This window comes from Suncus etruscus, chromosome 7 (assembly GCF_024139225.1).
Source record: "Suncus etruscus isolate mSunEtr1 chromosome 7, mSunEtr1.pri.cur, whole genome shotgun sequence".
NCBI classification, from domain to species: Eukaryota; Metazoa; Chordata; class Mammalia; order Eulipotyphla; family Soricidae; genus Suncus; species Suncus etruscus.
Window position 1 is genome coordinate 45,007,880 of NC_064854.1, and position 20,776 is coordinate 45,028,655.

The 20,776-nt window shown below is 39.6% G+C and overlaps 1 protein-coding gene across 1 annotated transcript in view; it reads right to left on the reverse strand.

The window, feature by feature from the left end:
* Positions 1-1,071: 1,071 nt before the first annotated feature.
* SCCPDH (saccharopine dehydrogenase (putative)) overlaps positions 1,072-20,776 on the reverse strand; it is a 31,904-nt gene continuing 12,199 nt past the window's right edge. Inside the window, exons 4-12 of the mRNA XM_049776526.1 lie at positions 18,757-18,886; positions 16,997-17,046; positions 14,074-14,204; positions 13,157-13,274; positions 12,090-12,209; positions 11,944-12,000; positions 6,684-6,795; positions 3,432-3,513; positions 1,072-1,716 (exon numbers count right to left, since the gene is read on the reverse strand). Coding sequence (XP_049632483.1) covers positions 1,611-1,716; positions 3,432-3,513; positions 6,684-6,795; positions 11,944-12,000; positions 12,090-12,209; positions 13,157-13,274; positions 14,074-14,204; positions 16,997-17,046; positions 18,757-18,886 — 906 coding nt within the window. The 3' untranslated portion in view covers positions 1,072-1,610. The remainder of the gene's footprint in view (positions 1,717-3,431; positions 3,514-6,683; positions 6,796-11,943; positions 12,001-12,089; positions 12,210-13,156; positions 13,275-14,073; positions 14,205-16,996; positions 17,047-18,756; positions 18,887-20,776) is intronic.

Below are 20,776 nucleotides of genomic sequence, written 5' to 3' on the forward strand. Positions count from 1 at the left end.
AAGAGGAAGTCAGTGCGCAGGTCTCAGACTGAACCTCAGAGATCCCCAATGATTTGAGTGAGTCACCTCAGTAAGTTTTGTACTTTCTGTAAGGCAAGTTACAGCCTTAAGGGCTTAAAAGGAAAATCAGGATAACATGCTTGTCAAGCAGGGATACCCAGGTTATGTTAGTGTCAACACTGGAGCAAAATGCATAGAAAACTACAAAGCCCGGAAAAGGCTAACAGCCTTTGCAGCCCCTCCCTGTGTCCTCAATCAGACCACTCTCCAATGCAGGGAGCTGAGGCTGGCTTTTCATTTGGAAATGCACCCAGGTCGGGCTGTTGTGTCCCTGATTCTTGGAGATGGCAAACCTGTTTCCAAAGGTTCAAACTGGAGCAAAGTGGAGAACAATGAAAACTAGGTCAGGGCTGAGCGACAGCAGCTAAATGCATGACCATCCTTATCTCTCCAAGTCAGATTATCCTCTTTCTTCTGTTCACATAATAGCCAAAGTCTCCACACATGAACAATATTTCTAAGTTCCTTGTTAAGGGGCAGAAATTCCATAAAGGCTGTGGCTTTTAAGTCATGAATGGCACAGAACACTATGGAGATGTTTATTGTGTATTACAAAACAGAAAGTCCTTTGCCTTATTTTACACTTCAGTGGAAACTGAATTAAGACACAAATTGTGATTAAAAAATTCTACTTAGAGGGCTGGAGCGATAACACAGTGGGTAGGGCATTTGCCTTGCACGCGGCTGACCCAGGTTCGATTTCCAGATTCCCATGTGGTCAGGAACAAATTCTGAGCTCAAAGCCAGGAGTAATTCCTAAGCACTGTTGGGGGTTGAGCCCCAAACAAACAAAAATTTTTACTTAGGAAGTGAAAGTTGCTAGAAACTAATTGTATCCTTGAAAATTAAAAGGTTGTATCCACAAATATGGAACCAAGGAAAACCAAGGAAAACCACAAGGGAACCAAGGAGAGATAAGCCCAATTACTTGCACTAAACATGTTAGATGCCATTTGGAAGCACATTTTTACCGCCCCTTACATCTCTAACCTAGAACCAAACACAAAACCATTATTTAATTGATAATCCTTTATTATTCAGCTTTGGTAAACAATCCAGAATCAGTCCATGTAAACAGATGAAAAACTAGGTTAAAATAGCAAAAAAGTACAGCTTCATTTTGCAAAAGCCCTCATAGGACACAGACTCTACAGGAAGTGAGACCCCATTCCCTATCATGTGAAGTCAGGCAGCAGTCACTGCTCCCATCAACTCCAAACTGGGCACCTCATCAAAGAATCTGTTAGCAGCAGAAATAGATCCTGACCTCACCCTCTGGTATGCTGCTTCAATTATAAGACTGAGCAAGGAGTCTTCAATAAAAAGTCAGTCAAGCATTAGTTCTCTCACAGGTAATGAACTAAAAAAAAAATCAGCTAAAATGTGAGAGTTAGGCTAACCCAGTTCAATTTTGTTTTTAATTTTATATATTTTAAACCTGACCATCTTTTCCCCATATAGTTAATAGGCTTATAGGAGAATTTCACGTCAAATAAAAAGAGCTGGTAGTAATTCAGATATTTGAGGACTTCAAGTAATCCTTCAAATCTTTAGACTTCGGTGCTGCTGATGACACTAAACTCAATGCCATGGCGATTCAGTCTGTCAATCAACTTCGTGTGGCAGAAAGCTGCTCCGGGTGTGAAGACCCCGCCCCTACAAGACAATGACAAAGTAAAATAGTATGAGAGGCCTATCTCTGGCTCTTTTCTCTACTAGAAAGATCTGCTGCTGCTGTTGCTGCTGCAGGACTAGCTATCCAGAAACTGTACGAGTCTGGAAAACCTCTTGTTATATTTTTGGGCCACATCCAGCTGTGCTCAGAAATTACTCCTAGTTCTACACTCAGGAATCACTTCTGGCAGGTACAGGGAACCATAAATGGTGTGTGGAATTGAGCCCATTTCTGTAAAGAAAAATGTCTATGTATGTGTAACATACAAAAGATAAACTGTATGGAAAATGACATAGAGTGAATTATCAAGATGGCCTCTGGTGAAGTATACTGGGAACCAGGGATGGAGATGCACAACACTTCAGCTGTTTTGACAGACAATGCCTTTATATTTCTGAAACTGATGACTGAAAGTAAGTATGACAAATATAAAAAATTAGCAAATAACCACTGCTGGCATGGATAATGGGAGAAAGGAACTCTTATTCACTGCTGATGTGAATACCATCTAGTCCAGTCTTTTGGGAAAACAATATGGAGATTCCTCAAAAAACTGGACACTGAGCTCCCATACGAACCAGTAATACCCCTTCCTAGGAATGCTTAAATATTTTCCCCTGTAATAACATTAATAAAATGCAATATATTCTCAAAGGTTATTTGGAAAAAATTTTATATTGCTTAGTATTGCTTCTGATCATACCTAAACATATATTTCTAAGCCTGTCGGCCTATGCTCTCTTACAAAGCTGAAGTGTTTTACAGTGACAACTTAATGCTCCAGTTAGAGTCCTCTTGATAATCACCTAGATAAGAAGCCAGAAATTGGGCCCGGAGAGATAGCACAGCTGTGTTTTCCTTGCAAGCAGCCGATCCAGGACCTAAGGTGGTTGGTTCAAATCCCGGTGTCCCATATGGTCCCCCGTGCCTGCCAGGAGCTATTTCTGAGCAGACAGCCAGGAGTAACCCCTGAGCACCGCCGGGTGTGGCCCAAAAACCAAAAAAAAAAAAAAAAAGAAGCCAGAAATTAATTCACATTTGGTGTCAGGGACCCTCCACTGCCAGCTTGGTATCTTTCTTTCTTTCTTGTTTTTGTTTTTGTTTTTGGGTCACACCCGGCAGTGCTCAGGGGGTACTCCTGGCTCTATGCTCAGAAATCACTCCTGGCAGGCTCGGGGGACCATATGGGATGCTGGGATTTGAATCACTGTCCTTTTGCAAGCAAGGAAAATGCCTTACCTCCATGCTATATCTCTGGCCCCAAGCTTGGTATCTTTCAACAATGATTAGAGGCTCCTGATAAAATCACTGAACAAGAGAGACCTTTTTTTTGAGTCTCTGCCTCTGAACTTAAACTATGTTTCTAGTATTTAAAATCAACAAATTGATTCTCATACTTTTTGTTACTGCTCCTACTTACAATTTTATCTCTATCTTTGGATCAAAGAAACTGTACATGTATTGGGATCACACCCAGTGCTCAGGAGTATGTCCAGTTTAGTGCTTGGGTTGCTGTCAGTTGGGGGAGCACAGTGCTAGCTAGGGGTAGGCACGCACTCCAGCGACGAGCCAGCTCCTGGCCCAAGAAAAGTCAATGTTCAAGTGTATATCTGATGCCTGGAAATTAAACCAAAATAAACTAACATGGAACATGGATGAAAAGGGAAGCTTTAAATAGGAAGAAAAGCAGACTTACGATTTAGGAAGATTAGAGGTCTCATTTAAGAGAGTCATGGCTGCCTGGACCATGGCTATGGGAGTAGCTACATAGCCAGCCTCTGCAGAAAAATGTTGACAGAAAACAGTAGTTATGAAGGATGCATTCAACCAACTGTAGATTTTGTGTCAATCACTATGTACAGAACTTCCCCCAAACTCTATTCATTTAAAACATAAACAATGAACACTTATATAAAAGTATTAGTAACTATAAACTGTAAAGCTAAGCTATTACATCTAATTAATTCTTATAAAAATTGTATGAGATTAGTACAGTAGGTAGGGCCTTGTTTTGCATGTGGCTGACCCAGATTCAATCCCTAAATTCCATGAGATCCCTGAAAACCACCAGGAGTGTAGAGCCAGGAGTAACTAGTGAGTATCATCTACCTATGGCCCAAATCTTCCCACCTCCTTAATGTACAAGATTAAGTACTATTATCTCCATTTCCAGATGAGCACAACAAAATGATTTGTCTAAACTCACAAAGATAAGAGCTTAAGGCCACACTTTCTATACTGCCAGGCAATGATCCTAGATTTCTTATCTATTAAAGCTCTAAATTGGTCTCATTTTTTCCATATTAACAAGTAACTTCACTTTAGGAAAATGATTTATGGGCTAAGGAGATGCTCAGAAAGTTGGTGCACATGTTCTGCCTGCTGGAACCTTGGATTTGATCCTGGACATGGTCTGGAGCACTGCTAGGAGCGAACTAAAACAATGAACCCTCAGTAGCCTCTAAGCACTACTTATGGGTATGAACAAACACACACACTCGTGCACATGCACACACATGCATACATGCATGCACACCATGAAAAATAACTAAATCAACAACATTCAACTGTTGGAGAAAAATTCGAGTAACTATATATATATTTTTAAGATGTAACTTGAACAGAATCTATAAGTCAACATAATATTACTTATATTTCTTTCAAATAATAAAAGCCTAGTGAGCTTATCCTTAATTTTAGTATTTTGAGGGCAGCAGTGAAACCATGCTCAATGGCGCTGGGGGATCAGTATTCAAGGGTAGCTTATGGTGGTGCTTGGGGGCCTATGCTCTTACTTGTAAAGCAATACTCCTAGCCTCTGAACCATCTCTCCCCAGCCTGGACTTACCCTTAAATGCTAGAAAGAATTTACAAAGAAGGGAAGATACAAGATTGCTGCTATCTGACTGGGTTATACACCACTGAGACCTATCAAGAATAACTGTAATTTAACTTATAATCATGCAATAATTTACAAGTGGGGCTGTCCTAGATCTTTCTAAAAGTTACAACAAATGTTATTAAGCTTTTTCTATGTGGTAATTCTATCAACCCAGCAAAAACCCTCTGCTTGCCACAAGAAAAGGGACATGTGCATTTACATTTCACACTGTGAGGGACCCAGAGACACAGCACAGCGAGTAAGGTTCCTGCCTTGCATGTACCTAACCTGGCTCCCTAGAACCCTTTATGGCTCCTGAGCACTGCCATAAGTGATCCCTGAGAAGAGTACTGAGTAAGCCTGAGCACTGCCACATATGACCCAAAAAACGAAACAGAAAAGCAATGTCTGTTCACAGACTTCTAGGATATACACACAGGCTGGCTGTGTGTAAGGCAAACACCCTACTGTACTATCCCTCACTTCTGGATTTGTTTCATTAATGCTGTGGGGTTTTTTGTTTGTTTGTTTTTGGGCCACACCCGGCAGAACTCAGGGGTTACTCCTGGCTCTACTCTCAGAAATCACTCCTGGCAGGCTCAGGGGACCATAAGGGATGCCGGGATTCGAACTAATGAACTTCTGCATGAAAGGCAAATGCCTTACCTCCATGCTATTTCTCCAGCTCCGTCTCTGGATTTCTTAATTTCTGTGGTTAGTGATTTTTTGAATTTCATTGCTAATACATTAAATGCTGATTTTAGGTCCTCATTTATGATATTTGTGTGTTTTGGACTTGGGAATCTGCTAGGTTTCTCTCTATATCTCCAGCTGCTGATGTCGTCCTTAGTTTTCCCAAGTTTTTCCAAGGTGGGTTGGGGTGCTGGAGTTTCAGGTTGTTTTTTATTTTTAAACTCGTCTGTTTAATTGTGTAGGAAGGTGGTTGAAATAGGGCTCATTAAATATTCTAGGTACACGAGGTTATCCACGAGTATGGTAGAGATGTTGCCGTTTAGTTTGTTAGGTTTTTCCTTTCATTTGGGGGCTATATATTTTCTAAGGGAGAAAGAAGTTGGGCCTGATAAGCCTAGGGCTGTCTGGTATAGCCTGAAGTCAATGAGGCTTGTGGGCAGCAGGACTGTGGTCAGAGTATATTACATACAGGATCCCACTGATCAGGAGGATGGCTTTCTGACTGACAGCAACTGGAGGGCTCCTTGGGGGAGGGGCCATTTACACATGGTCCTGTAGACTTTTGAAGGGGCCAGTGAGTCAGTGCAAAGTGTAGAACTTTTGTATGTAGCTTGTGCAATGCAGAGAGAGGGTTAAAATGGATTCAATCACCAGCACATGATGGCTCTTAAGCATGGCCCAGAGTGATCCTCAGCATCAGCTGAGTATGACCAAAAAACAAAATAATTTTTATTTTAATTTTAAAAATAGGCTTTGAAGTATAGTAATAAAAGAGACAAATGGCAACTAGATCATTTTATTATAATTTAGTTATTCAAAAGTACTAAAGGGCAGGGGCCAGAGCTGTGGCACAACAGTAGGGTATTTGCCTTGCATACGGCTGACCTAGGATGAACCTCGGTTCAATCCCCAGTGTCCCATATGGTTCCCCAAGACAGGAGTGATTGTCACCAAGTGTGGCCCCAAAACGAAACAAAACAAAAAGTACTAAAGCACAATAAAAAAATAAATTTAAAGGTATATCAGTAATAAAATTGTATTACATCCAATACTTTCAATATCTCCTAGGACAGTCATTTTATTTATTAAATAAATACTTGGGCCACACCCAGTAATGTTTAGGAGCTACTTATGGTTCAGTGCAGTGGGGCTATTCCTGGCAGTGTTAGGAGATCACACTGTGTTGGATTAAATCTGGGGGTTCAGCATACAAAGCAGTGCTCCTGCCCTTTGAGTCATTTCCCCAGTATGACAGGATCATTTTCCACTACTCATCTAAATACTCTATGCAAATTTGTTCATAAAAATTAAGACTTAAAGAGAAAATAATATAGTAACATGACTTTACAATAAGAAAAGATAAAATTGTAATACCTGGTCCTTTCACCTGAGTACAAATTTTGACACTTAATTTGTTCTTATCACCACCAGAGTGTTCATTATATCCTTCACCGAAGAATGTCATTGTAAATGAGGAAGCCTCCATCTGGGAAAAGAAAGCAAAGGGCTTATTAAATAAATGTCATTCCTTCTCCAAACAAAACCTGTTTCCACTTCATATGAAACATTTTCAATATATTAAAAATATCAGTATTCTATCTACCAAAATATCTGCTCCCCTTTCTTTACACATGGGACAAATCTTAATTCTTTGAAGCTATTAGTTTTGAGACAGGTGTTGTGGGGCAGGCTAGGAAGAGAACGAGGATGAGATATAGATTTTCTTAGAGGAGTAGAGATAGCATAAAGGTTAAAGTGCCTTGCATGTGGCTGACTACGGTTTGATCCCAGCACTGCAAATCAACTTATAAGAATATATAGGTGTCACAACTGAACACAAAGCAAGTAGCACCATTAGGTATATCCCCAAAGCCAAAGTAAAAGAAAAGATGATTCATAGGCATGAAACAGGTATATCCCCAAAACCAAAGTAAAAGAAAAGATGATTCATAGGCATGAAACAGATAGCTCTTTTAAAATATATCTCTATCTTATAAGAAGATAGATAAGATATATAAGAAGAGATAATTTCATTTTAGGGTGGTGGTGATGGTGGAATCCAGTAGGTAGCTGGCTTTTAATTTTACTATTAGAATGACCTTAAATAGTCAGCAAGTTTGCCTCGCCTTCAGGTCTGTTGCTGTGCACAATGGCTCTGTTTATTCTGAGTGCCCCATAAAGCATCATACAGGGACACCCTGATATTGGAACTTGCCAGCTCACCTTATGCACAGAAGTGCATGCAGCTGCTAAAAACTGTCACATGGTACTTCTCTCCTTCATATCCCACTGGGAACACACATTGGACTCTTGCACTGAATTCACTCTGAATGTCCTGGTAGCATTATTAGCTTAATTGGTGCCAATTATTAATGTAATCTATTGCAAACATTAACTTAATCCAAGCCTCAATCACCCATTTTCACAAAAACTCACAAATGTAACCATGGGAGTAAGAAATCATAGGCCTAAGTTATAGCTGGAATAATAGCAGGGCCAATGACACGGAAATCCCACCTGGAATCCTTGCACAAAATGTTAAAACAACCAGTTAACAACAAAATTCACTGAGATGATTCCAACCGGGAAGGAGAGCAGTTACATCCAGCTGGCTTCCCCAGAGAACTCACTGGCTAGGGAAGGGTTGAAGAGGGAGATGCAAACAGTTGAATTACACAGACTCAACCCAATAGGGAAGTAGTGTAGGGTACCACCATGCAAGTGAGTGGACAGAGAAGCTTAGAAGACAACCAGTATAAACTAGCTCTCAGGTAAGGACTTGAGAACATGTTGAAGATGTTTAATAAACTCAAAGAAACAATGGTGCATGTACAAGAAAGCATGAGGTTCTGTATGAGCAAATTACAATCAGAAGGAACAGAGGCAGCCAAGGGGGTTGGAAAGAAAACTGGGGAGATTGGTGGAGGGAAGTGGATGTTACTGAAGGAATTGGTGTTCTTGAAACATTGTGTACCTGAAACACAATAATGAGTAACTTTGTAATTCAACTGAATAAAAAGTGACAAAAATAGAGTTTGGTGGGTAAACTAAAAAACTTGATGAGAAGAGCAGAGTAACAGCATCTGAGAGTAAAAGCAATAAGCTCCAAGATGAAATGTCAGGAAATCTCTAAAAAAACCAACAGAAGTTGGAAAAAGGGTCTCAAAAATAAATGAACAATATACAAGAGAGCTACGAGATGAAATCAAGAGGAACAGCATTAGAATCAAGGAAATCTCTGATTCAGATAAAAACTCCTTAGTCCATTTTCACCACGATTATTCAATATAGTGCTCACAGAAAGTCCTTGCAACAGGGATTAGGCAAGAAAAAAAAATTAAGGTCATTCTGATAGTAAAAGCAATCCAATTCTCACTATCTGCAGATGCCATATCACTGTACTTGTAAAAGCCTAACAGCTCTACACACAAAAAAATTGCTTATAAACAATAGATTGGTACAGTAAAGTGGCAGGCTACAAAATCAACACCAAAGAAATCCATGGCAGTTATTTATACAAATAACAAAATGGATGAGAGATACATGGCATTTTTAAAACATTTTAGATCAAATGCTCTTGAAATTCATATGGCATAGTAATGAAAAGACCCCCAGTAGCTAAAATCATCCTAAGAAAAAAGATGGGGGCCGGAGAGATAGCATGGAGGTAAGGCATTTGCCTTGCATGCAGAAGGACGGTGGTTTGAATCCCAGCATCCCTATGGTCCCCCGAGCCTAACAGGAGAGATTTCTGAGCATAGAGCCAGGAGTAAACCCTGAGCGCTGCTGGGTGTGACCCAAAAACAAAACAAAGAAAAAAGATGGGAGCTTCTCTTTTCTCAACATTAATCTGTACTATAAAGCGGTAGTAATCAAAACAGCATAGTACTAAAATAAGACTCTCAGATCAATAGATTAGAATTGAAAGCCCAGAGCCATACCTCAGGTATATGGACAGTTAATGTTCAATACATGAGTAAATTTTATGAATGAGAGCAAGAAAAACCTCTTCAACAAATGGTGTTATATAACTTGTCTTGCCACCTGTAAAGAAATTAACTCAGATCCCTTGCTAACAATATGCACAAAACTCCAAAGTAGATAAAGACCTCAATATCATAATTCATAAATTAGATCGAGAAAAACATAGAAGAATACTCCATGACTCCGAGGTAGAAGTATCATCAAAGATTCCATGCCACTGGCCAAGCATATAGAAGAACAGATCAACATATGGGACTACAGCAAACTAAGAAGCATCTGCACCTCAAAGGAAATAACTAGAAAAACAAGGTACCTCCATAGAGAGAAAATATTTGCCTACCACTCATCAATAAAGTGTTAACATCCAAGATATCCAAGCACTGGCAGAATTTTATAAGAAAATGAGGGCCAGAGTGATAGCACAGCTGTAGTTCATTTGCCTTGTACGCAGCTGACCCAGGATAGACCAGGGGTCGATCCCCAGCATCCCACATAATCCCCTGAGCCTGTCAGAAGCTATTTCTGAGGGCAGAGACAGGAGTAACCTGAGCGCCACTGAGTGTGGCCCAAAAAAACAAACAAAAAATAAAACAACAACAACAAAAAGAACTTATGAGAAAAAAACCCATTTAAAAAATGGAAGATTAAAACAGAGACTTCCTCAAAGAAGACAGATAATACAATACAGATGGCCTTAAGGCTCATGAAAAAATGCTCTATATTACTTGTCACCCAGAAATGCAAATCAAAACAACGAGAATCATTTCACTCAGTTTAATTGACACAAACCACAAAGAAAAAATAACCAATGTTGGTGGGGATGTGGGAAAAAAGGATCCCCATTCACTGCTGGTAGGATTAGTAATGAATCCAGTCTTTTTGGAAAACAATATGGACACTTTTAAAGAAATTAGGAATTGAGCTGCCATGCGACCCAGCAACCGATACTGGGCATAAACCAACTGGCAACTGGTATTTAAAGCACAGTGCCAAAAATAAATAGTTAGCAGGTAACAGAAATATGGGCCTACCACAAACATACATGACTTCTTCACTGAGCTAGTTCTTATTGAATGGAACTTAGAAAGATGTGAGGGGAAAAAAGGAAAAGAACATGGGTTCAAGAGGAAACACAAGCTAAAAAGAGCAAACAAAGAGACATAAAGATAAGCAAGTAACATCATGTTAGAGAGAGAACATGGGCTTGAAGAGCAAGCGGAAATGTCTGCACTTTTAGAGCAAAGGTGAGGGTGGGAGGTAGCACTCAAGGCTGGATCTTTCTTTGCATAGAGGAGGCCCAGAATGGATCTCCAAGCATCTCTGGGGTGAAACCTGAGCACTGATGAGTGTGCCCCCCCAAACCAAAACAACAGAGGTAAGAGTAGTCTTGAATGGGAAAAGGCAATTCTGAGAGGAGAGGTGAGGAGAGGAGAGGAGAGTAGAGGAGAGAGAAAAGGAGAAGGGAGGGAAGGGAAGAGGAGTGGACTAGAGTGGGGGAGGGAGAAGGGAAGAGGAGAAGGAAGTAATGACAGATCTGAGGACAGAAATGTGAGGAAGGTCACAATACTTTCTGGGAAGCTGGAGAGTGACAGCTACTGACAAGACAGTTGAGGTGAGGCAAATTTTGGAAAAAGTCCCTACAAGGAGATGGAGTAATGGAAGAAATGAAGCTCAGCAGCTGATGCTATAGGTTCCCCAGGAGAATCTCTGGTGTTGCCCATCTGCTCAGCCACAGAACATCATTCCACCCAACCCTGCCACACACATGAGTGCCTGATGCCTAGGAGATGAAGCTAAACGACTGCAGCCTGGATCTACACTGGAATCTATATTCAAATGGTACAGAAAGAAGCATTCACAATAAGGAAGAAGAAGCGCTTAGGAAAGAGGGAGGAGGGTGGCAAAAAGGAAGAGTGGTATTAAGTCCTGGAGATAGTGCAAGCTTGAAGAGTAGAAATATCTGAGACCTCTGCGTGGTGAAGAGAACACGGTGATGAGAACCAGAAAGCAGCTTCTCATCCCAGCTTGGCATTGATAAGCATAAAGGACCTTTGTTCAGTTTTTTGGTCTCAGATTAGAGAAGCCCAAAGGGCACTGCCGGTGCACCTGCTTAACAGGTCTGAAGCCTGAGTTTGCTCTCTGGTATTGCACCAAGCTGGAAGTGACACCTAAGCACTGCCAGTGTGGTTCTGATCCACCAAAGAATTTCTTGGTTTCTCTATTCTTCAGTTTTATCACTCTAAAAATGGATACTATCTACCTTAAAAATATTCACTGCCCCACTGCTCAATTTGACTGGCTTAAAAAAATATTCACTGAAAGATTAAGTTATCTGATTATGTAACGAACATAAAAGAGTTAAGTGCTGTCGAATCTTAACTATCACTGTAACTGTACTGAGAAAAGCAAATAGAGAGGAGGCCAGAGAGCTAGCACAGCAGTAGGATGTTTGCCTCGCACACGGCCGACCCAGGATAGACCTGGGTTAGGTTCTTGACGTCCCATATGGTCCTCTGAGCCTGCCAGGAGTGATTCTGAGAGCAGAGCCATGAGTAACCTGAGCAACGACCGGTGTGGCCCAAAAAAAACGAAGGGAAAAAAAAGGCAAACAGTCTTGTTTTAGTGACCTACAGAGAACTAAAAGGGTTACCTGTTTTTGTGTTGGACCTTGTTTCGAAAAATAGCCAAAGGAGAAGAACCTTGGAAACTAAAGAAAAAAGAAAAATCTTTCAGTGGTATTCTTTAAATTCATTAAAAAGCACTCTGAAGATCAAGTTGTAGGAAAACATTACTTACTTTTATGAGAAGCTGCCTGCCAAGGCCAAACCTTACGAAGATTAAAAAGAAAAGCCCAGCAAACATCAGCTTAATGACAGAGGCTATGCCCCCCACAGCAACGTAAGCAGCATACTGAACCTGGGGAAGTAGAGAAAAGGCAGAGACCATTGTTACTCAAATAACACCAGAAGGTTGGCTCCTTACTCCAAAGAGGTGCCCCTCTGTGGATGTGCTAGCTTTGAAGGTCTGGTTTGATCAGAGTATGAACATTTTTTGGAAAGAAAAATATTGCTTATACTAATTCAGTTTCTCCCATCTAGATAATGTCCACCTAATCCACAGATTCAAAAGTCCACTTAGTAATTATACCTGAACTTAGTAATTATAGATTACCCAATGTAATAATAGGAATGGCTTCCTATCTTTTATCCTGAGATATGGCTTCTTCTTTTTTTTTTTTTTTTTTTTTGGTTTTTTGGGCCACACCCCGTAACGCTCAGGGGTTACTCCTGGCTATGTGCTCAGAAGTTGCGTCCTTGCTTTGGCTGGGGACCATATGGTGACAACCGGAGGGGGGATCGAACCGCGGTCCGTCTAAGGCCTAGCGTAGAGCGAAGGCAGGTCAACCTTACCTTTAGCGCACACGCTGTCCGGCCTGCCCAAGATCTGGCTTCTTCATCTAGCAGATCAAGAAGCAACTCTGAAATAAGAGTGGCACTTAGGCATTTAAGTAAGGAGGGGAGTGCTAGTTCCAATAACAAAAGCAAGAGTAGTCTAGCAAATGAAATGAAAAACCAGGATTGCCTGGTGTTTCTGACACCAAGTTTTCTGGAATAAATTTGCTAGTTCTGGGTTATAATACAAAAGTATTAATCAAACCAGATTTGAATTATGGAGGGAGGATACTGTTACCTCCAGTAAAATACAAACTGTACTGCACTTTAAATTCTGTATATTCCCCCAAATGAAAAAGACACTATTTGGTTTGTTCTCTTGCTTGAAAAGCATAAAAGTCATGTGTTAAAAACAGGAGCTGCAACAACCTCAGACTATTCTCCATTAAGAAATAAAGGATACACACTTACAGGTGAGTTCTGAAAATTCTCATATAAGTAACGCTGAGTCCGCTTTACAACAGATACATCTGCTCCCAAGAACGGGATGGAGTAGCTGCTGAGAGCTCTGCAGTAACAGATTGGCCATCTGCAAGACAAATCCACAAAGAGATTTCACCTTCTGCATTTCATCTCTTCAGTGACCATCACTTTAGCTGGTACGCTCCTGAATAAAAATTACAACTTTCCCTGGGACAGCAGTAATGCAGCAGGCAAATACACTCTTTGTTCAGACTTGCTTCAGTATGTTCTCTACCGACACCCCCAAAATGACAAGTCCAAGAGTAGAGTATTGATCATATTCTGCAGGCTCTTAAAATAAGTAGCCAATTATGCTCTACCCATAAATTTCACAGATAATGAAAATAGTAACACTCGCTTCTACAGCCAAACTAATTATGACTTCAGAATTCTCACCAATGAAAATTCCCATTAAGTTCCATTAAGTTGTTAAATATTAACAACTGATTAATCTGAATTAAAAATAATCATACTTTAAATTCTAGTTTTTCTGTATGAGATAACCATTTAACTTTATTAATAGAGAAGTCATAAACCCATTTTTCCCAGCACCCAGAGTATTATTTATATGAAAGACTTACATTATTTTTGTTTTTGTTTTTGTTTTTTTTTTTGGTTTTTGGGCCACACCCCGTAACGCTCAGGGGTTACTCCTGGCTATGCGCTCAGAAGTTGCTCCTGGCTTGGGGGACCATATGGGACACCGGGTGATCGAACCGCGGTCCATCCAAGGCTAGCGCAGGCAAGGCAGGCACCTTACCTTTAGCACCACCGCCCAGCCCCCTAAGACTTACATTATTAACACTCCAACAATATACTTAGACCAGGTAGATATATTAAACAAGAGATTTTTGAGTGAATTATACCTTCTTTTCAACTTTGGACCAACAATTGGGAGAGGTTTCAGATTGGCACTATTTCGTAGTTTTTGCAGAGATTGCTTATCTCCAAAGCCATAAATCGCTGACTTCCAGGTACCGTCATGAATACACATCCCCTAACAAAATATTGTAAGAGTTAAATAAACTGGCTTCAGAATAACTAAATATAAAATAATCATAACTGTTTCACTTCTAAGCAAGTGTATTTAATAACTATGAAATTTTCATTTTAGTAGGGTTTTTTTTTGTTTTTGAGGGGCACACATACCTAGCTATGTGCTCAGGCTTACTCCTGGCTATGCACTCAGGGAATTACTCCTGGTGGGCTCACAGGACCATGTAGGATCGAACCAGGTTAGCATGTTCAAAGCAAATGCCCTGCCCACTGCTCTGGCCCTTAGAAGCAAAATTTTTTTAGCTTCAGTATTTATACTAACGTATGCTTTCCCTCCTACCATTACTGATACTCCATGAATATCACCTCATCATATTCACCAAACAAATTAAACTTTCTTCAGCAGTAACCTCCTGAATCCTATCTCATCCAGTGTTCATTCCTCAGAATCTCAGGACAGGTTTGAGAGCACATTTCTGCACAGACAATATACTGTCATCTGGGCCTGGAGAGATAGCACAGCGGCGTTTGCCTTGCAAGCAGCCTATCTAGGACCAAAGGTGGTTAGTTCGAATCCCGGTGTCCCATATAGTCCCCCATGCCTGCCAGGAGCTATTTCTGAGCAGACAGCCAGGAGTAACCCCTGAGCACCGCTGGGTGTGGCCCAAAAACAAAAACAAACAAACAAACAAAAAATATACCATCATCTATTTCTTCCCTGTTGTATTGTGTCTTATCCACCCCAAACAGCCCTATTTTAGTACCAGTCTATGTAACAGTCTTCCACTGAAGTTTTATGATATTTTTGTTTAATTTTAAGGCTCACTAATATGATTAATTTCTTAAATTCCCTAGTTTCTTTCTGGTACCATATCCGATATAAAATCCTTGCTTGATCTGGCACAGATTCTCATTCATTTGCTTGATTTCCATGGAAAAGTTAGTGCCACTCAGCTCTCATAACAATCCCCATACAGGAAACGAGTGGCCAAGACAGCACAAAAAAATGAAGTCTCACCAGGTGAATCTTCCTGTTGAAAAGACATATTGTGTGAGGGGCTGAAGAGACAGTACAGCAGGTATGGTGTTGGCCTTGCATGTGGTTGACCCAGGTTCAACCCTCAGCACCTCTTAAGGTCCCCTGAGCATGGCCAGGAATGATCCCTGAGCACAGAGCCAGAAGTAAGCCTAACACAGCCAGGTGTGCCCAAAAACAAAAACAAGACTTCCTGCATGTTCACCAGAACTCATAATGGTGATATGTGAGGAATGTGTGAACATTTGCAAGCTTTCCCAGTGGAGTACTGAAGCCCCAAATAACTGGCCCCTAACTGTTCCTCCAAGGTCCTATTTCTGCCTTTGTCCAGGCAGTGGGGAGCAAAGACTGTGTGGCTGGACTCAAGACTAGAGCCAACCTTCTCACCCCGAGGATGTTTACTTCTTATCTCTTATTGAGATCCTCACTTTTCAATGCTTTTCATTCTTCAAATTATAACCTTCCCTAACACTTACTTCCAAATTGTAATTTAGAAGAGGAGCTGTAAAAATATAAAACAATAGCTTAAAATCCAGTTATACCAGTTCTCTGAAAAATACAGAACACTACTCCAAAAGATTATAGCAGCATTATTTATAATAGCCAGGCACGGGAAATAACTTTAAATGACTGACAACTGTCTACAGAAGTTATGTTCAATGGAATTCAGCTGGGAAAATAAAAGATAAAATTCTGCTGTCCATAACACATAGACAGACCTAGATAACATACACTTGGTGAATTAAACCAAAGGCAAGAGACAAATATTGTATGAATTCATCAGACAGAAAAAAACAAAATGGATGGATGAACTAAATTTAGAAAATGAACTCTTAGACAACTAGGACCAATGGAAAGAAAGCAAGTAAATGACAGACAAATGCAGCTAAGGTTAGAACTGAACTCTCAGTGGAGAAATTCTCTAAGGTAACAGACACCTCTTAATTTCCAATCCACGTTACAATGCAATGTTTATCACAATAAAAAAAGTGGCAAATGTTTTAAATTGTGATAAACTATATACAGCATGAAAATTTTTATTTAAACCACTGTTAAAAAATAGAAACAAGGGGCCGGGCGGTGGCACTAGAGCCTGCGCTAGCCTTGGATGGACCGCGGTTCGATCCCCCGGTTTCTCATATGGTCCCCCAAGCCAGGAGCGACTTCTGAGCGCATAGCCAGGAGTAACAACCCCTGAGCGTCACCGGGTGTGGCCCAAAAACCAAAAAAAAAAAAAAAATAGAAACAAGAGCTGGGGAAATATAAAAATTTGTGTACTTGAAATGCAGCACAGCTTGGGGCCCTGGCACCCAGATAGATGGCAGAGGAGCCCTCTCCCCACCTCCGCATCCACCTCCAAAAATTAAGAGAATAAAAAAGCTCAACTTCCCTAATAAGGAATATATTATATTTTAAGTTAAAGTAATAACTATGACTCTAGCATTTTTACTTTAAGTACAGTGGCTTTTATATTACAAATATATTTAATCAAAATATTTTAGGGCAAGAAATATATTTTGAGGCTGGATAGCATGGCAGTAGTGCGTTTGCCCTGCATGCAGAAGGATGGTGGTTTGAATTCTGGCATCCCATATGGTCCCCCAAGCCTGCCAGGATCAATTTCTGAGCGTAGAGCCAGGAGTAATCCCTGAGCACCGCCAGGTGGGACCCCCCTCCAAAAAAAAAAATTTTTTTTAAGAGACAAATACAACTTATAAAATATATTGAATATTAACTTAGAAAATAGAAAAACTAACCTCAGGTCCTGAATGTACAGACAAGAAACTTTCAACACCGGTTAAAGTACCTAAAAGAGTAGAATGATAAAAATCAAATAAAATTAAATAAAATCTGTTTAGTCAGCACAATAACAGATTATTCTTATTCATTTTGAAATATGTATAATTAACATATTATAAAAATACGTACTATTTACATGACTGTAATCATACAACTATAATCATATTTGTAATCACGGTGTTTAAATAAAGATAATTATAAAAATATACTAAAAGTAGTTTTTATTATGTTATTATAAATAGATTTAAGAAGTGTTCTAGGTCTATTATAATAAAGGACAATTTAGCAAAAATTCTACATGGTGATATAGACAAAATCTTTTCTGATTCAATAGTCATTAAAAATTCTCCTCCAACAAGGCCACAATTTAGTAGATCACAAGGACGGAGTTGTTTTTTTAAATACATTATTTAATTGAATCACTGTCAGGTACAGTTACAAAGTTGTTTATGATTGAGTTTCAGTCATACAATGTCCAATACCCTTTACCAGTCACATTTCCTGCATCAATCCCATTCTGCACCATTCTCTCCCATCCCTCCTATCCCCAACCTCCCCTGTTCTATCTGCCTCTATGGCAAACATTTTTCTTGTGGGACTTAAATTTGTACCTACAAGGCCAGAGAGGGCCTAGCAGCTTGCAGTGCGGGGAGGGGGTGAAGGTGCTGGGGGGACATAGTTCTGGATCAATGCAAAGATTATGTATTTGCTGTGAAGGATCAAACCCTGGGTTTCATATATGCAAGGCGGAAAAATGCTCTAGTATTGAACTACATCCCTTACTGCTTAGTTCTTCAAATTACCTTCATGGCCCTGTAGCTCCTTTCTTCATATACTGCTTTGTTTGTTGAATTTTTTTTTTTTTTTTGCTTTATTCCAATACAAACTGAAATAATTTCCTTCTTTTTAAACTCTGCAACAGTTTTTATATAGCACCAGAGTTACCCATTTTAGGTTATCTTCTAAATGGACAATTAAAATATACATGGCAGCAAGAGAGATAACACAGTGGTCAGGGAGCTTGCCTTGCATGCAGTGACCCAGCTTCCCATATGATCCACCAAACATCATCAGGAATAAATCCTGAGCGCAGAGTGAGAATTAAGTACTGAGCACGCTGGGCATGGCCAAAAACAAACAATCAAAAAACAAAAACAAAACAAAACAAAAAACCTAACAAATGAAATATGACATCAGTAATTTATATTGTTTAACCACAATAATTATTTTTCCATCGTAAAATTATTGTTAAGTTTGCAAATGAGTAAAGAAGAATACTAAAAGCTTTGTTCAACCATTTCCAAATAGTTCAATTGTTTCCATTTCTAAATGTTGAAAAATAATAAAAAAAAACGTATTTGCATAAATTATACCTTACATGTGTTAATTTTTAAACAAAGTAATCTCTTTAATCAAAAAATTTTAATCAAAGAAATCTGATGACTACCAAATAATTATTTTCCCCAAATTTTAAGGCTGTAAACAACAAAATTGAGACCATGAATAATTCCTCACTTATAGTACTTTGGAACATTTACAGTATTATCCCTATATAAAAAATGAGAATTACAACAATCTATAATATAAGAAAAGCATGTTTTAACATTACACATTTTTAGCTAGGGTTCTTATCCCCGTTAGATTTTGACTCATCAAAATTATAAACCAAGGATATTTTCTGATTCAATTCAATTATTGCTTAATGTTCAATAATTACCATTCATTTTACTTTTCGTATATATTACTCCCAAATCTGCTGGAATGGAGTCAAAGCCACAGCTTCCAATGATATAAACCCCTTTCTCTGCAGCTTTCTGATTATACTTCCAATACATTAGTTCCAGAAACTAAAAAATTCAGGGCAAAAAAAAAATCAGTTAGAAATTATTAACACTAATACTAAATGATTTGCTTTTAAAAGACAAAACAATACATTAACAAAGTTAACCAATAGAGCATTAACTGTTCATTAAATAGCAATGTTTTTCACTTATTTAGCAAATATTTACTATAGATCTGGCATGCATCAAATGAGACAATCTAATCTAAAAATTTGTAGAATGACTTCTACATTGAAAATATACTTGTTATAAAATATGAATAAAATTTTAAAAATTAATATATGAAAGTACAAAGAGAACATAAAACTTACCCCAATGGCATTATCCAAATGATGATCATAATGAACAGATAACAATACTTTACAGTGGAAAGGATGGTGCGAAAGTAGAGATAATATCAGAGGTCCAATACTTTGCATTGTTTTTGAACTTTCTCTTTTTGGGTTTTGGGGTTACTCCTGGCTCTTTGCTCAGAAATCACTCCTGGAAGGCTTGGGGATCATATGGGATGCTGGGGATCAAACCTGGGTCAATCCCAGGTTGGCTCCGTGCAAGACAAACGCTACCTGCTGTGCTCTGGCCCTGTAACTATTTTAGATTTACTGAGTGGCACAGAATTGCCAAGTACTCTTTAGCCATTATCCAGTATTATATATTATTTATATGTTAATTAACTAATCTCCCCATACTCCACTCAAGCACCAGGGCTCAAAATATAGAGCCTCATACATGTAAGGCAAGTGTTGTAACTGGAGCAACATCTCAAGTCTAAATGAGCCAATACTAATTAATTACAATGAACCAACGCCCACACTTGACTCAGATTTCTCTCCTTTTCCCCAAATGTCCTTCTATTCTGGATCCCAACCAGGATGCTTACTATTTAGTTGTCCCATCTCCTTTTGTATATAGCATTCCTTGTTTCTGCCTGACCTTAAAAGTTTTGGAGTATAGGCAAGGAACTGCTGCAAAGTGTGCTTCCCAACATGAAATTTCCCTGGTAATTATCTCATGTTTTTCTTTTAATTAAACACCAGATATAAGGATTCTTGGAGGAAAACTACAAAGGTGCCATTTATGGGGGTTTTGCTAGTTGTTTTGGTTATTAGGCCACACCTAGGTCACTGGTGGTTCTCAGGAAGTTTTGCAATGAAGGTCATCAAACCCAGGGCTCCTGCATGAAAAACATGCTCTCTTGCTCATCCTCAAGTGTGCCACTTCATGACCTCACATCAGGGGAACATCCGACTAACACATCCTGCCCCTGCTGACTTTGAGCCCTTGGCTGAGGTAGTGTGTTACATCAGGTTTCTCCACTTTATTAATCTATTTCCCTCTGAGCAACACTAAACCCCACAAGAGGTAGTGAGTTCAAGTAGCCCACTCACAGGAATAAGGCATTCCTTCCATAAGAACTGTCTCCAGCAGGTGGGGTGAAAGCACAGCGGGTAGGGCGTTTCCCCTTGCATGCAGCTGACCCAGGTACAATCCCCACATCCTATATGGTCCCCAGAGCCTGCCTCAAATGATTTCTGAGCACAGAGCCAGGAGTAACCCAAGCACTGCAGGGTGTGCCTCCCCTAAAAGAACAGTTTTTATAAATTAATTGGAATTCTGCATGAGACATTTGCATCTCTTCTCATCCCCTGATCATTTTTAAACTGGTTATCTGAATTTGTAAGCATAAGAGTTGCTTATATGTTATGGATCTTTATTAAATTGGTTTTCTTGGGGCCAGAGAGATAGCATGGAGGTAAGGCCTTTGTCTTTCATGCAGGTCGGTGATTCGAATCCAGGCATCCCATATGGTCCCCATGCCAGCCAGGGGCGATTTCTGTGCACAGAGCCAGGAGGAACCTCTGAGGGCTGCTGGGAGTGACCCCCCAAAAAACTGGT